The sequence below is a fragment of the Mercenaria mercenaria genome, chromosome 19, assembly GCF_021730395.1.
Source record: "Mercenaria mercenaria strain notata chromosome 19, MADL_Memer_1, whole genome shotgun sequence".
Classification (NCBI taxonomy): Eukaryota; Metazoa; Mollusca; class Bivalvia; order Venerida; family Veneridae; genus Mercenaria; species Mercenaria mercenaria.
In genome coordinates, this window is record NC_069379.1 from 40981027 (window position 1) to 40996673 (window position 15647).

A 15647-nucleotide genomic window follows, 5' to 3' on the forward strand; every position below is an offset into this window, starting at 1 on the left:
AATCCCCTTATTTGTATTCATTTTTAACATAAAAATAATTTCCGAAAAGTCTCCCTTATAAAAAAAAAAGTCCAAAAAAAAAATATTTTCCGACCTACCTACCCTACTTTTTATAGCATGTTACCGGAAACAAAGATTTTTTAGACCTTATACACATATTGTTTTACGGATTAAACGCCTAGAGTTTTAAATGTTTATAATGGACAGATTATCATATTGCGAGATGTCCATCTTCCGGTTCTCCGAGACAAAAACAGATGCTTGAAGTTAAATGTGACTTGTAAGTGCTTTGTGGCGGCCGTAAAAAGTCGCCTCGACTTCATCTCAGTGTTGTTATATTTTCTGGTCCTTCGGGATCATTGATTTCAACTCATTTATATTTGAAGATTGAATACTGCTTAAGCCGGTGCTAGGGGGGCGTGGGCAGTGTTGCATTTTCCATTTCTGCTCATGAACAGACTCAATTAAACCGAGTCTGCAATTTTCACTGTTTGCATTGTTTTCGGTGCTTCCGAGGGATCTTCTTTCCAGATTTTATTTGTTATTGTATTCTATCTAGTAAAAAATCTTGACTTGTTATTGTAATTATATTCAGCAAAACAATTTGAGATCCAGCATATTCAAATGTCAAGTCATGTGCCTCGTCACCTGATACATGATAAGATAAATATTGACATACAGATAGGCTACACTCAGTGAGTAAATTATATTTATGTGGATTGCCTGTAATAAATGCAATGACATTTCATTGACTATGGACTGTAGCAGAATGAATGATGTGATATGACAAAATAAAATGGCCGGTAAGTAATTTCTCTTTTGAAATGCATTCATAATTATAATTATCGTAATCATCACCAACAACATAACATGGGGTATCATTTATTTTTCGTCACATTTTAGATGATACCAGTACGGCCTAAAGCAGCATGCCTCCAGATCGTTCGACAACAACAAGTTTTTTTTAGATATCTTGAAATAAATGCTATATTTCTTGAGAAGGCTTTAAAACTTAATTACTGACAAACTTCCTGTAACGGAAACACTTGAGAATTTGCTGTTTTTACTACATTTTACGAAGAAAATTGAAAAGCGTTTGTCACGCTTTTACTCCATGTAATCTGTCTCGATTATAAATATCTATATTTTGAAGTCATTATTCACTATTTCAGCTATAGCGCTATTGGTTACGACGATGGAAAAATGTCTTCATTGACGCGGCTGACCGGGGCTCGATTTCCGACGGTCATCTTGTTTTTTTTTCGTGATTTGGAACTTTTAAAATATTTTAGAAACAAAAAATGTTCATATTATGACCAAACTTCAATTTGAAAGAAAGATAATCTTTTTGTTTAAATCTTGAGGCGAGCTGCATTAACTGGTTTGATTAAAAGAATTAAATACTATCATTAGGTTCATTTTCAAGTTAGAAATATCAGTACGATTGTGAATTTAATGATTGATGAAAAGTGAGTTTCAGAATGACACTTATATTTCTCCAATCACATTATCTCTTTTTTTATTCACTGTTAACATGTAACTTTGCAGAATCAAGTAACAGTCACTGCTTTGAGTGAAGTTTGAGATTTGAGATTGTGCAGTTGTAGAGATGGTAAGTTACATGAACTGCTGTGTGTTATGTGTAACTATATGTGTTATAGTGTTATATACGTTATTGGATAAATATTTTATTTTGCCACCAGTCGCGCTTGTTGTTATTTTCTAAATGTGAACGTACGCTTTTTATGATTACATGTGCATTATGAATCCTGTAATGTTTTTGCTATGTTTGACCATATTTTGAATGTCTTTTAACCTTTGTTTTCAGAATGTGTTGGTGTAACTACATTTATCATATACTACGGTTGTATTGTACTGGATAGAATTCAACCAAATCGTTCCGTCAGTATTATACAACAGTTTCACATGTTGACAAATCGAACACGTTAAACCTTAACGCCTCAGACTATTATTATAGCGCCTGAAAACACTGTATAATGTTTTAACTGAAATTCAGACAGACACAACTAATTAGGTTTCATATGATTCGTTTCTATGAGCTATGCTTTGAAATATTTTAGAATCTTCTTTTTCGCATAATATAAGTGTCCCCGAGATAGTAGTCTTAACGTCTGGAAGGTTGAGTGGGCTGGAAAACAAATGTTAAGATTTGTATGATCCAACTTTGATACATGTGGTATGCTCAAGCTGTATATGTAGAAGAATTGACGTCGTTTCGTCACATGTTTAAAACAGAATATTTTCACTTGCGTTCTAAAACGGCATATTATGATAATGAAAGACGATCTAACATTCGTATCCCATACTGAAAATGCCTGAAAATGCTTCTAGAACTAGTCTCACTCAATATTTGCATCATATTTATGATAATGATATACAATTTAAAATTTGTGATGAGGGCGTATCAAATATTGAAAAGGGAGTTGTTTCTATAGTGCAATACATAGCAACATACGCACTAGAACGATGTCAAGAATACGTTCAACGACGCCTAGATTCTACTTTTATGAAAAAGATAAAAGACTGCAAAAGTGAAATTATTGGCGTCGGGAGCTTTTATGAAAGAACGAAAAATGGATTTCCTGACGAATTTGACTTCCTATTTCCTATTTGTACTTTAGAAACTGATGGTCAGTGTCATAACTGGGCCCTCAGGTTTACTTTCGAATACATTCATTACGCAATCTTCAGATTTTCCGAGCATATCGACGAACATAGGAAGGAGCTTCCGTATAATGAATGGGTAATCTTCAAACGTTTAGTTGAAAGAAGAGGACCATCCTCGAAACTCGAATTCCTTTACAAGAAATGTAAAGATGGCGCAAAAGAAACACCGTTGCATGTAGATTTGGTTCCGTGTATTAAAATAATTTTTTCTCCAATAGACATATATAAAAATGATTTCATTCAGGGATCTCTGCTCTGTAAGAAATTTGAAAGAGATGTATCATTGACAAACAGTTTCGTACTTGTAGATCACGAGCACCCGGTCTCATTTGCCGAGACGGAGGTAAGATTTATGAGAGAAGTCCTTTCAGACAAACACAGAAAGGTTTACAGACTACTGAAATTTCTTCTAAATGGAAAAGGGGATAACGAAAAGCTCCGTTCTAAATTTCGCGTAAAAGGATTATGTTCTTATTACATTAAATGTGTAATGATATACCATCATTTTAAATGCGGTACTGAAAATGATAATGAAGAAGCACTGTGCGTTCTTACTGTATTAAGAGACTTGAAATGTGACTTAGAAAATAAACATGTCACACTATTAACCCATGTCAAAAACGTAGACAAATACATATCCACTACTGAAGCGTTAAAGAAAGTACTTGGGCATCTTGAAAAAATACAGAAATCGTACAAAGATAGAAATTTGAATTTAGAATCAGCCGCAAAATTACAATACCATAGGCTAGAAAAAGAAGTGCAACAGAATATCAGAGAGGAGAGAATCATTGAATGCGTAGTTTGTTGTGTGCGTCAAGCAGTATTTTTCTGCGGAACATACTTTAAAATCCGCAGTCAATGCAGCACATGCCTCGGAAGATACCTCAAAATATGCAACATACACTGCACATGCTGCGAGAGCTGTGAAGTACGCCACGAGTGTATATTTATAATTAAGTATTTAGCCTGTATCTGTATGTGCGTGATTGCAGTCGTTGGGATAATTTATTTATTAATAATTTATTAATTTATTTCGTGATATAGTATTTAGATAATGCATAAGTATATAACTAAAAGTTATGCATTTAGCGATCACTTTCTTGCCCTCGTAACTTGGCATATATGAATCATACTGTCCTTTCGTGTGTTTGTGTGTGCGTCCGATAGTGTAAAATCTTGTCCGTGCTGTAACATTCATAGGAGGATTTGAAAATAAAGTTAACCATATTCAGGTGTTCGCGCATATGGCCCGGATCTCTAAGGCCAAGGTTACAATGTGGTGTGACTGGTTATCGTGTACGGATCATATGGAGGGATTTTGTTCATCTAATCCCAGGAATGTGAGGTGTCAACGATCCGGACCGCTTGGATCTCTAGGATCAAGATCAAGGTCACAATTTGACATATCGGTTTTCTACATGCGGTCATTATTTTTGTTTTTGTTATACATATATGGATTTAAAAGTCAGTTTGTGCAAATAACTATTTTAGCCTGAAAATATGCCATGGGCATGATCCCGGTCCCTCGGGTCATGGTCATTATGTACATTTTTTATCTTTTTTGCACAGACAACTGTAGCATTCTTGGGCATGCTTCGGGGCATTTGTCACTAATACTGACAGCCCTTATTTCTACAGTGTAGACTTTTATTTGATCTTACAACAGAATAAAAGAAACTTAAAATAAACAAAAAAAAATTGATCGTTTTGTTTAATATACTGTTTGTCAAAGAATGGTTCACATTTTCTAAAAACATGTATAACTATTGGTGTATCGTGCTCAGTTTAATTAACAAAACGGTGCGGGCCTTTTCATTCAATCAGACTGTGTACACGTTTATTCCGTTCCAAGCAACCGCTATAATGTGTTAATGAGATAATCAAATGAGAACATGTGACTTTGGCTGAAAATGAACACCGCCCCCCTTTCCCCGGCTCCTATCCAAAAATGGCCGAAACAAGTGAATAGGACCTGAACTTGCATTGCCAAATACACCTAAATTACCTTCAGCATGGCTATTTTGGCAAAATTGGGCAGAAAGTTGAGGAAGACATTGAGAAAAAAAAACACAACTAAATTTAACTTTCGGACCTTGGAGTGTTGAATGCAAGGAAAGGAAGAGTCATGAAGTATATTGTTATGTTCATATTACAGATTTTGCAGATGAAAACGGCATACTATTAAGTGTATTTCAGTGATGTTTTTCGGGATAATTAAAGATAATTAAAGAGTACTTAATGTTCATTTTGCTACATTATAACAATTGAACATTCAAATTTCAATGATTACCTCTTCTTCGATTTTTTTTTCAATATTATTTGACTCGACTTTGGGCCCCCAATTAAATTTTAAAAAAACTCCTCCAAAAATAGTACATAATATTTACCAGCAACCTGGTTGTTGTTCCTCATAAATCGGGCCTTTTTGTGGAACTTAGTTGTATATGAATACTGTAAACAGACGGCTGAAACAATTTAACGCAAGTTGTTTCATTTATGTGTGTCGTCATATTGTATATCATAATCGTAAAGGTTGAGATTTTTAAAATAAAACATTCAACACAATACTCTGAAACGGAAAACGTACATTCTGTTTTCCTTTATATTTAATTCTGTTTTCCGTTATATTTATTAACATTTACGAAGTTTGTACTTTATTGTTTCCTCAATTCATACGAAATAAAAGCGGCAAATAAAATGTTTGATTTAAGTCATCATTTCACGAAGGAAAACGAGATGTGAGTCAGATAACAGATCAGTCAATCAAGAAACCGAGCTCACAAATTATTTTGATTTTAAACACTGATCAAAATATTTGTTAATATTAGCTTTAACCAAATGATTTACAAGAAATTAACACAACACAAATTTATCTTGAGCTATGCCTTTCGGAAAATCCAAATGAAAACATGCTCATAAGGATATATCTCACTGTTTCTGACTTTCTTAATGCCCTACTCTTCGGCGATTCAAATTCTGTTTCGTGTATGCAACCCATGATTATAATAGGTAACAGTTAACGGCCACGCGCCACAATTTAAAACGTAAAACCACAGGTATTGTGCTATATAATAGACCTGTCAAAACATGTTCTCGGCTTTCATATTAATCTGATACAGGCTGGAATAGAATATAATGAAAGCCGGGTCCATGTTTTGATAGGTCAAATAAAATGGACAATATTCTATAGTGGACGCAACTTGACCCCGATGGTTGACCTTTGTATTATAATACATAATGAGGCACAACTTTTAATTGAAAAGCAGTGTGCGTAAAACATGAGCTGCACGAGAAAAGGGAAATATAAATTTGTGTAAATATAAATTAGTGTATTGGAAGGTTTTAATTGATCAAATGTAAGTATATATACTTTGAAACTACACTATACACAAACTAATTCCATATAAATATATACGGCAACCCTAAGCACCCTTGATTTCTATAATGATATAATCGATATGAATAATCAGCCTAAGGTCAACCATCGCGGTCAAGTTGCGACTACTATACTGGATTGTCAATATGTTTCTTTACCAATAGCCTGTACGGGTACGTAGCCCAGAGGATAACGGCGCTGTCGTAATAACCGAAATGTACCGAGTTCGAATCCGGTCGGCGGAATTTTTTTCCCACGCAGTATTTTCTTATTCATCTATATAGTTATCTTGATTTTTTGTGTTTCACGAATTATGCATACAGAATAATTTCTGTAGAAAACGTTAGTCATTTCACTCCACATAAAATGGCTAAAATGCCTATGAACACTTTTTTAACTGTAACGAGCCTTTGGAGAATAATGTTGCGTTAGCATTTGGTAAACTTCATAATGAAATAAATGGTTGATAATTAAAAAAACTAACACGAAAAACATATAAAAACAACATTTCAACAACTCAAGTAAAGCAAATGTAACTGGTCTTTCAAACAATATGTTTTTGCTACAAAATAAAATAAAATATAGTTCGCCTACCGCTGGTTTCGAACCTACATCGCCCGCATGACAAGTAACCAACACATCCACTGGGCCATACCTTACTTAAAGATTTTGATATGATAAGGACATATTTCTATTTAATATAAGTGTATATCCGTTGGGGATATTCCACGGTTATTTATAGTTTGTTGACAAAATGACGTCACTGTCAAAAATTGTAGGTGGATTAGTATATAGAATTTTATATAAAATAGACTCTATTTTGACAGACGTCACTGTTCATACTCAGGATTTTCATGCTTTTCAGTAACAATGTAAGGTTAAAAGGTTCGACCATATTATCGGGATTAGGTGTAATTTTGGCTGCAAAAACAACAACAAAAAAACAACACATTTTTCGACCCAGATTTTTTTTATTTTACCCGATATAAGATGCACAGGTTTAAAAAGCAGACTCCTTAAACACCAACATGCACGTGTTTGTATAACGTCCTTTCTAAACCTTAATACAAAATTTCAATAATAGTTTGAAAATACGTAATGACACTTTGAATGTGAAGTAGAGATGAACACAAATTAAACATGCTACACTAAACAATATGATACTTTTATTCCAAATCATCACAGACTTCTGCATAGAGAGCAGGGACATAATTACTGTCCCTCGTAGAATTGTTGATTTAGTAGAGTCGATTCTGTGACAAAGTCCTTTCAGGTAGAACGGAAAACCTATTGGCGAAAGCAAATCAGTAACCTCGAAAACAGAACACCCAAATAGCAATTACAATAACTGTATCAGAATATACAAAAAAAGAGGATATAAAAACTACTACTACTTTTAGTTATCAAATAACAGTAAATAATGTACACTCAACAAAATTCCTAATCGGTCAGTTTATATTTGTATTACTATTTTGTTAATAATGCATGTACTTACACGAAATTTCACATGTCGACATTTGAATACGTACTGCAGCTAATGATTAATTTATTTTTGGCTACTCATGTCCAAAGTAACCGCATTAGGCGTTTTGCCTAATGTTGGATATTTTGCAAGTGCAGGGCATGTGCACCAATATGCACGTGTTCGTTTACACTTTTGGCAATACTGGTGAAATTGACACATGAGCAACGCGATCGAGCTGTCGGAATGTTGCTAGCTGGGACACATTTACGACACGTGTGTAATTATTTTTGCAATGTCAAAAGAATTTTGATGTAATTTGTTTGTAGCTGTTACTTTGATGGTTATTTCCATTTGTAACCTTATTTCCGTTTACAGGAACCTTCAATCGTTGGATATCTACCATCATCGCTCTTTTGACGAAATTTAACCAAAGAACAATTCATTAAAGTGACCGATTTTGAAGTTTGTTGTATAATTCCAACAGCCCGGGCGCGTTGCTCTTGTGTCAATTTCACGATGATATGTGTTTTTCTAGTAGGACTTTCGTCAGTTATGCCAAAAGTGTTCGTTAACACGTGCTTATCGGTGCACATGCCCTGCACGTGCAAAATATGCTAAATTGGTCAAAACGCCTAATGCGGTTACTTTGACGGTGAGTCGGGAAAAAATAAATCAATAATTAGCTGCAGTACCTATTTAAATGTCGGTATGTGAAATTTCGTATAAATACAAGCATTATTAACAAAATAGTAATACAATAAAAACTGACCGATTAGGAAATTTGTTGAGTGTGTAATACGTGACGCACCCTTGTTTACTGGAAAATGTATAAAATAATTATCTACATTTGCTAATATTGTTACATGTATATACAGATCAAAAATGACAATATAAAATATATAGATCCAGAATGACAATATGATATGTACATAACAAGATATCAGAAATATTTACAGACAAAGGTTAAATCCCAAATTTTATGTACATCCGAAAAACTCTATCTAAGACTTTGCCAGGCTACAGTTCTCGTCAAATTAGAGTTCCTTATATGTACCAGCAGATTTTCAATGTTCCTGTGATCCTAAAAAGTAAAAAAAAGAAAACATAACTAAAAAACTTAGATACAAAGTCCTTAATTACGCATCATAAAACGTCGAGAAATAATTTGTCAAAATAACCAATAGCCCTTAGTTAAGCTACATATTACTTTGAATTTTATATCATAATTCTAACAGCCCTATAAAATCCATTATTAGCACTTAATAGACGAAATTTCTAAAAATGTCGACTTGGTATTTTGACCTAAGTACTCGAAATTTTGGCTTATTAACTCCAAATTCTAAAAGATTATCTCACAATTTTTACTTATATCTTGTTATGATCCACAAAATTTGAACGTCCGGCCGTCTTTCAAATGTCAAACTATTGCGTATTCACCGTATGCGATTTCGGCATTCCCCGGCATTCTCCGGCATTCTCGCTTTATTTTTTTTTTAAAGCAATATCCACGTTGTGCTATGTCTACGTCCGAAGAATGCCGAATTGCATAACGAGAATACGTAATTACACGGAGATTGCCGAGCGTGAGTATGGCTCTACAGCCTTAAAGTTATTACCCTTGCACAAGCCCTTGGTAACAATTAAATCGTCAATGGCGTAGTCTCCTTTTGTCCCCAAGCCTCGTTCACTTTCTATCCCGATCGAAAAGTCGTTCTGCACAACATCAGAGGTGATGTTGAAGGTAGCTTGGTGCCAGCTGTTGCGTTGATTACCCAAAATACGTGTCATTTCTGTAGTGACTTTTGTGGTAAGGTCCTGTAATAAATTTTAGCTGCTGGATGGATGCATTTTAGGTGTTGTTTTATATTTTTTGTCGGAAAATATTTTAACGCTCCTGACGTCCGGGTGCTTAGAGACGTTGCCCAAGGCATTGGTAACGTCAGATTGAATGACGTGAATATATTTTTTATCACATGTTTGACGCCGTGGGAGTGTCACAGAACATTACTTAAAAATAATAATGCACTAGTGTAATAAAGCTTTCACGTCGACGACGTTAATAGTAAAGGAAACGTTGGTGAAATCGACTTGTTTACATGGGAAAAGAAAGTAGATATTTTATGTTTCGACGGCGGGAAAAGCTAACATGTAATGAAAAGAATATCGACAGGGCCTCACAAATTATTATTCTATTAAACTCATTTAATAATTTAAATATGAAAAGACTCGAGTAATATCCTCTATTTATTTCGCCTCTACCTATTATTTAAAAAAGAGGTGTCAGCTGTTGAACAAATTAAATGACACAAAATTTAGAATTAATATTATGAAACAGTATTCATGATATCATGTATTATCTTTATTATCTGTCATATTACAAGTATTATAAGGTAAGTAAAACTATAAACAACAAATACTAACTATACAATCAATGTTTCATACTTAAATTTTGAGTTTTCTGACCTATCACACTAGCACCTGACCAGAATGAAATTGGCGCTGTACATGTTATACCCTACCTGTATGTATACTGTAAGAATCATGGTCCTTATAGTGTACCTAGGGGTAGAGTATAGCATGTACAGCGGCATTTTCTTTCTTGTCTGGTGCCAGTGTCCTATCACATTCCTCTTTTTTTTTCAGATTACAACGCTAGTACAAAGATATGCCAGCTGCTTTTCAGACAACATGGTGTAATGGGAAAAACAAAGCCTTTACTTGTTAAATTTATTTGACAGATGAATATTTCGTTGAAAAATATCAACATTTTTTACACTGCAGTTCTGTGCCGTTGAGCTGTAAACTACGTGTTTTTGTTCTTGTTGTTGCTTAACCCTTACCTTGCTAAATTTCTCAAATGGACTGGTCCATCGTTCAATTTGGGCAGTATTATTACCTGTTAAAAGGGGTGCTTACCAAAAAGATGCTGACTGAATGGCGAACTGTGCAGACCATGGTCAGACTGCAAAGACAAAGTTACTTGCCACCAGTGGCAGGCTAAGGGTTAAAGTTAGAGCGTTTCTAATGTCGGTGACTGAAGCTATACAGCAATGGTACTTGTATATATTAAGCATTCTACAAACCTGTAGATAAACCGACATATATACTATCTGTGAGCCATACATGTGGTACCAAAACTGAAAACAATACTCCTGGTTCCCGGTAAAGGACGGCAGAACGAACTGTGCGACGTCCTGATGTTCCGCAGGCGCGTTAGCTTCTAGGTAAACATAATGACCCCAGTCTGTAAGATAACGGAGTGGCTCATATGTTCGGGTATGCGTATGTTTTGTGGCAAAATTTAGAACGTTACAATTATGTTTATATTTAGACATTGACAATCTAACTTGTATTAAGCAATCAGTGGAGAAATCTACACAATTTAGCTGCTTCAGACAGTTAGCAGAGCTTATATAGCAAGTCAGACTGAGTAACTGAGTTGGTTGCTAAGGCGGGTTCGACTATATATTCGGTATATTACAAAACAACAGAAATTCTCTGACAAACAACTTGTCTGTCCAATACATGTTTAACTATTCTGTACCATAGAATTGGATACTAAATATATTTTGACCGAGTTGTCCCCCTTTAAAAGGAGAATGCCATTTGTAAAAAATAAATGTAAAATAAATGTCAAAAACGATGTTTTACATAGTTATGCCGAGTTTCAACACTGATACATTGTTACAAATGCATCTAGACGAAGAAATGTAACAGATATTTTTTTTTAAAAGATGGTGAGTTTTTAATGGCGCTAAACTGTCCAGTGTGGCCCCTTCATGCAATCCCTTTCTGGAACTCAATACATTTACGAGTAAATTGACAATGCATTTTTGTTTGTTTGTTTGTTTGGGGTTTAACGCCGTTTTTCAACCATATTTCAGTCATGCAACGGCGGGCAGTTTACCTAACCAGTGTTCTTTGAATCTGTAACAGTACAAACCTGTCCTCCGCAGTAACTGCCAACTTCCCCACATGAATCAGAGGTGGAGGACTAATGATTTCAGACACAATGTCGTTTATCAAATTGTCACGGACAACATACTACCAGCCCGAGGACCGTACTCACGACCCCACGATCCGTAGACCAATGCTTTACCTACTGAGCTAAGCCAACGGGCTGACAATGGTTTTGTATAATGATATTCATGTTTTATATGCTAATTAATTTTCTTCATGTAAAACAATGATTTCTTTCTTTGATTTAGTGATGTTCGAACTTTTTTCTCCGAAACATGGACCTACTTCTAACAAAATAGTGTTAAACCATCTAACTTTGTAGTTCAGAAGAAACATTCTTATAGTGTCCTAACCGCTCGCTTAGCGTAATAGGGAGAGCGCATATCTATGGATCGTGAGTTCGATCCTGTTCTCGGTGACGATTTGATAAAAGGCATTTTGTCCTCCATCTCTGATTCATGTGGGGAAGTTGGCAGTTTCTTCCAGAGAACAGATTTATACTGGTAGTACCGTAGAGAATCAAGGAACACCGGTTAGGTTAACTGCCCGCCGTAACATAACGGAAATACGGTTGAAAAACGGCTTTAAACCCAACACAAACAGACAAATCTTACAGTCGCCTATCGAATGATCAGCGTCGGGTCCGGTAAACCAGGTTCCTGTCTCTCCGTTATGACGTGTCCAGCTGTACCTTGCTTTGCCTACTGAGTGCCACTGACACAAATTCTTTTGGTCTTGTTCTTCAAAATCACATGCTATAACAACGTTGTCTGTTTTTTAAAAAAACGGGAATCGTTATAAACCTATGACATTTAGAACAGATATACTGAGATAACTCGAACATCACCCTCCGCTTGAACTCATCGCCAGGTCCCGGCCAAATTCCTATACAAGCAAATTCGATGAATTGGAATCCCCCGCCGAAAGGGTCAGAGTCGAGGAACGGCAAAAAAATATATCCAGCAAAAAGTTAAGAATGTTACCAAGAAGCAAATAATTTCATTAGTCAAAATCAAATTAAAAGAAAATGAATGGTTTGTTTGGGTGGGGGTGGGGGATGGGGTGAGGATACAACAGTTTACATGTTGATTATAAATATTGATAGAAAACGAAAAATGAAAAAAAAAAATTGGGGGGTGGGGGGGTGACCAAGGTAAGGTGGTGACCATGTGTAGGTACACAACATCACATGTTTGTAATAAATGTTCACGGAAAAGAATGGAAGAAGTTTAATGAAATTCTTCCAATTGGTTGGTTTGTTATGTACAGATCTGTGGATTTTTAAACAATTAAAGGGCAATAACTATATGGAAAATTGACCAATCGAAAAAAAACTTGAAGGGCATCGTCGCAGTATCTTGGTTCATGTCTGCTTCAAGTTTGATGACATTCTACCTGCTAGTTACTGAGAAATGGCTGCAGACGGACATTTTTCATTAAATCAAGGGCAATAACTCTGAGGGAAATTGGCCTATCAAAAAAAAACATGACGGGCATCAGCGCAGTATCTTGGTTCATGTCTATTTCAAATTTGATGAAATTCTACCTGTTAGTTACTGAGCAATGGCTGCAGACGGACATTTTTTATTAAATCAAGGGCAATAACTCTGAGGGAAATTGACCAATCAAAAAAAAAAAAACTTGACGGGCATCACCACAGTATGTTGGTTCATTTCATATTTATTTCAAGTTTCATGAAATTCTACCAAGTAGTTACTGAGAAATGGCTGCGGACGGACGGACTGACGGACGGACAACGCCATTTCAATACCCCCCTCCCGATTTCATCGGCGGGGGATAATAATGTATATTGTTCTATTACTTGAACTACCGATAATTCGGACTTATTATGCCAGTCTTGTCCATTTTTCAAAACAATCAATTTTAATAAAATATACAAAGATGACAATCGACGAGCATAAGGTTAACTTTCATAGAGAGAATATATAGCTTCTCATGCCATCGAATCAACACAAATTAATAAGCAGTTTAATTTGCTTTATGAATTAGTTAATTTGCATTATAAACTATTTAATTTGCATTATAATTTAGTTAATTTGCGTTATAAAGTACTTGAAAAAATAAGACATTAGTGCAAACAGCTTCATGAAGTAAACGAAAGTCTACACTGCCGGGCATTTATGCGGCTTACATTGAATCACTTGCCTCTTACCATTGTGTTTCCGAAACCTCTTTTGGGGTTTAAAAATATTTGTGAATGTCAACCATGTAAATGATTCTACTAAGCTGCCAATTCGTGCAATAAAAATGTCCTGATGGGCACCTGCGGTCTTTCGGTCTTTAGTAAAATATTTTTACATAGTATAATTTTTCCAATGAATGATTAATAGTTATTTGATACATTCCCAAAAACGGACAGACTCTTACTCATATGGCCTTAAAATTACATTTATCTTCATCATGTGAATATTATAGAGTTTCAACGTCTTACTGGTGAAACAACATCATAAGTCTTGCGTTTACGGTTTTGTCGTACTACTGATATTTTGGCGAACTAAAATTTACCAGTTTTAGATCACTCTCCTGGTTCCCATACACCCTTTTTTAAGACAAGTAATGGACCTATTCTTGGCTTCCATAACGAGGCTGCAAACTGCATATAGTCGTATTATTGATATTTTGGCGAATTAAGACATACCTGTTATAGAACATCCTATTAGTTCCCATTCTCCATTTCCTAGGCAAGAAATCGACTTGTTCCTGGTTTCACTACCGAGACTGCAAATAGCTACTGATATTTTGGCGAACTAATACATACCTTTTATGGAACACCCTGCTGGTTCCCATTTACCATTTTCTAGACAGGTTATGGACTTATCCTCTGCTTCCATACCGAGGCTGCATATAATCGTAGCAGTTGCGTCAACGTAAACGTTAGTGGGGTCGTCTAGAACTGCTCTTCCGTTCCGAACATTAGGCCTCGTGGTACAAACTAACGATTAAATGTATATTACACCCAAATTTCATATTTAAAAAGAATGTTTCTCATTGCAGAGTTGGTGCAGCCGTTCTGCGCATGCGCGGAATTATAATACATTGGAGCGCACGTCAAAATTGATCATTTTTTGCATGCCCGCACACATTTAGTGTATAAAATGCATAATAAACTGACTAGAGGTTAGGGTTAGTATCACCATGGTTACAAAATATATACATTTAAGATCTTTTCGTTCAAATTTAGTTAATCCGGTATATACCGGAGTTTGTAATATATCACAGGCGCACCAACTCTGTATTTAGTCACAGCCATTTAAAAACATGAACAATTCCTTCATACTATAAACATTTTATGTAAATAAAATTAACAAGTTTATGTGTATTAACACTACTGTAAAAGCAGAAATTTTCGCGAGGGTTTAATTTTAGCTATATTCGCGAGGCCTGACATCTCGCGAAAATTAATCCTCGCGTAAATATTAACCATAAGTATGATTCAAATTAAATTTAAATACCATTTTCACAATTTCGCGAATATTAAACCTCGCGAACATACTCAAAATTTCAAATTCGCGAAATTTTGACCCTGCGAAAATATGTGCTTTTACAGTATGCATTACGTTTAAAATTGTACACGCTGTATACATGTGTTTGTTTGTTTTGGGTTTAATGCCGTTTTTCAACAGTATTTCAGTTATATGAACACAGTGTAAATGTGTACTACCACTAAAACACTAGTTGTTTTTAGCAATTAATTGTTACTGCAAGCCATTTAATTATTAATGCAGTTCTATATGCAAATTTAATTTGTATGTTTAGTAAAGTTATATACATTTAATGAGGATTTTATAGATTTGAAGTAAATATCTAAAGATAAAATACTTATGTAAAAGATGGCCAAAGGATATCTTTAACACAATAGAGCTTATTACAAACATGCCAATGCAGATAGTGCAAATACACTCGCCCCATCTATAAATACACTCGCCCATCTATAAATACACTCGCCCATCTATAAATACACTCGCCCCATCTATGCATTTGGAATATTACTTTGATCCAAGCAATTTTCGTGATGCGCATATTAGACCTTTCTAACGTAAACGTAATTACGAAACGGAATACTGAATACGTAAAATTTTAGGCTAATTTGTGGTCTAGGGGAGACAATTTCATCCAATATTAATGCAATAGTAT

General features: G+C 35.1%; 2 protein-coding genes across 2 annotated transcripts; one reads left to right on the plus strand and one right to left on the minus strand.

The window, feature by feature from the left end:
* The first annotated feature begins 685 nt into the window (after window positions 1-685).
* Window positions 686-4393, plus strand: LOC123543181 (uncharacterized). The gene is made up of 3 exons (XM_045329270.2): window positions 686-803; window positions 1549-1612; window positions 1829-4393. Exon 3 carries the CDS (start codon window positions 2333-2335, stop codon window positions 3716-3718), a length of 1386 nt encoding a protein of 461 aa, XP_045185205.2. The 5' UTR covers window positions 686-803; window positions 1549-1612; window positions 1829-2332; the 3' UTR covers window positions 3719-4393.
* Window positions 4394-8256: 3863 nt separating this feature from the next.
* On the minus strand, window positions 8257-14441 carry LOC123543099 (MAM and LDL-receptor class A domain-containing protein 1-like). The gene is made up of 5 exons (XM_045329163.2): window positions 14272-14441; window positions 12107-12262; window positions 10616-10776; window positions 9149-9347; window positions 8257-8613 (listed from the first exon to the last, which is right to left on the minus strand). Exons 1-5 carry the CDS (start codon window positions 14342-14344, stop codon window positions 8597-8599), a joined length of 606 nt encoding a protein of 201 aa, XP_045185098.2. The 5' UTR covers window positions 14345-14441; the 3' UTR covers window positions 8257-8596.
* Between the last annotated feature and the right edge of the window lie 1206 nt (window positions 14442-15647).

Excerpts from the sequence above, each read along its gene's own strand:
- LOC123543181 (XM_045329270.2), top strand. The coding sequence starts at position 2,333 with ATGCCTGAAAATGCTTCTAGAACTAGTCTCACTCAATATTTGCATCAT.
- LOC123543099 (XM_045329163.2), bottom strand. The coding sequence starts at position 14,344 with ATGGAAGCAGAGGATAAGTCCATAACCTGTCTAGAAAATGGTAAATGG. Across the intron at positions 12,263-14,271 it reads AGCAGGGTGTTCCATAAAAG|ACAACGTTGTTATAGCATGT; the intron begins GTATGTATTAGT and ends TTTAAAAAACAG. Across the intron at positions 9,348-10,615 it reads ATATGTCGGTTTATCTACAG|GACCTTACCACAAAAGTCAC; the intron begins GTTTGTAGAATG and ends AATTTATTACAG.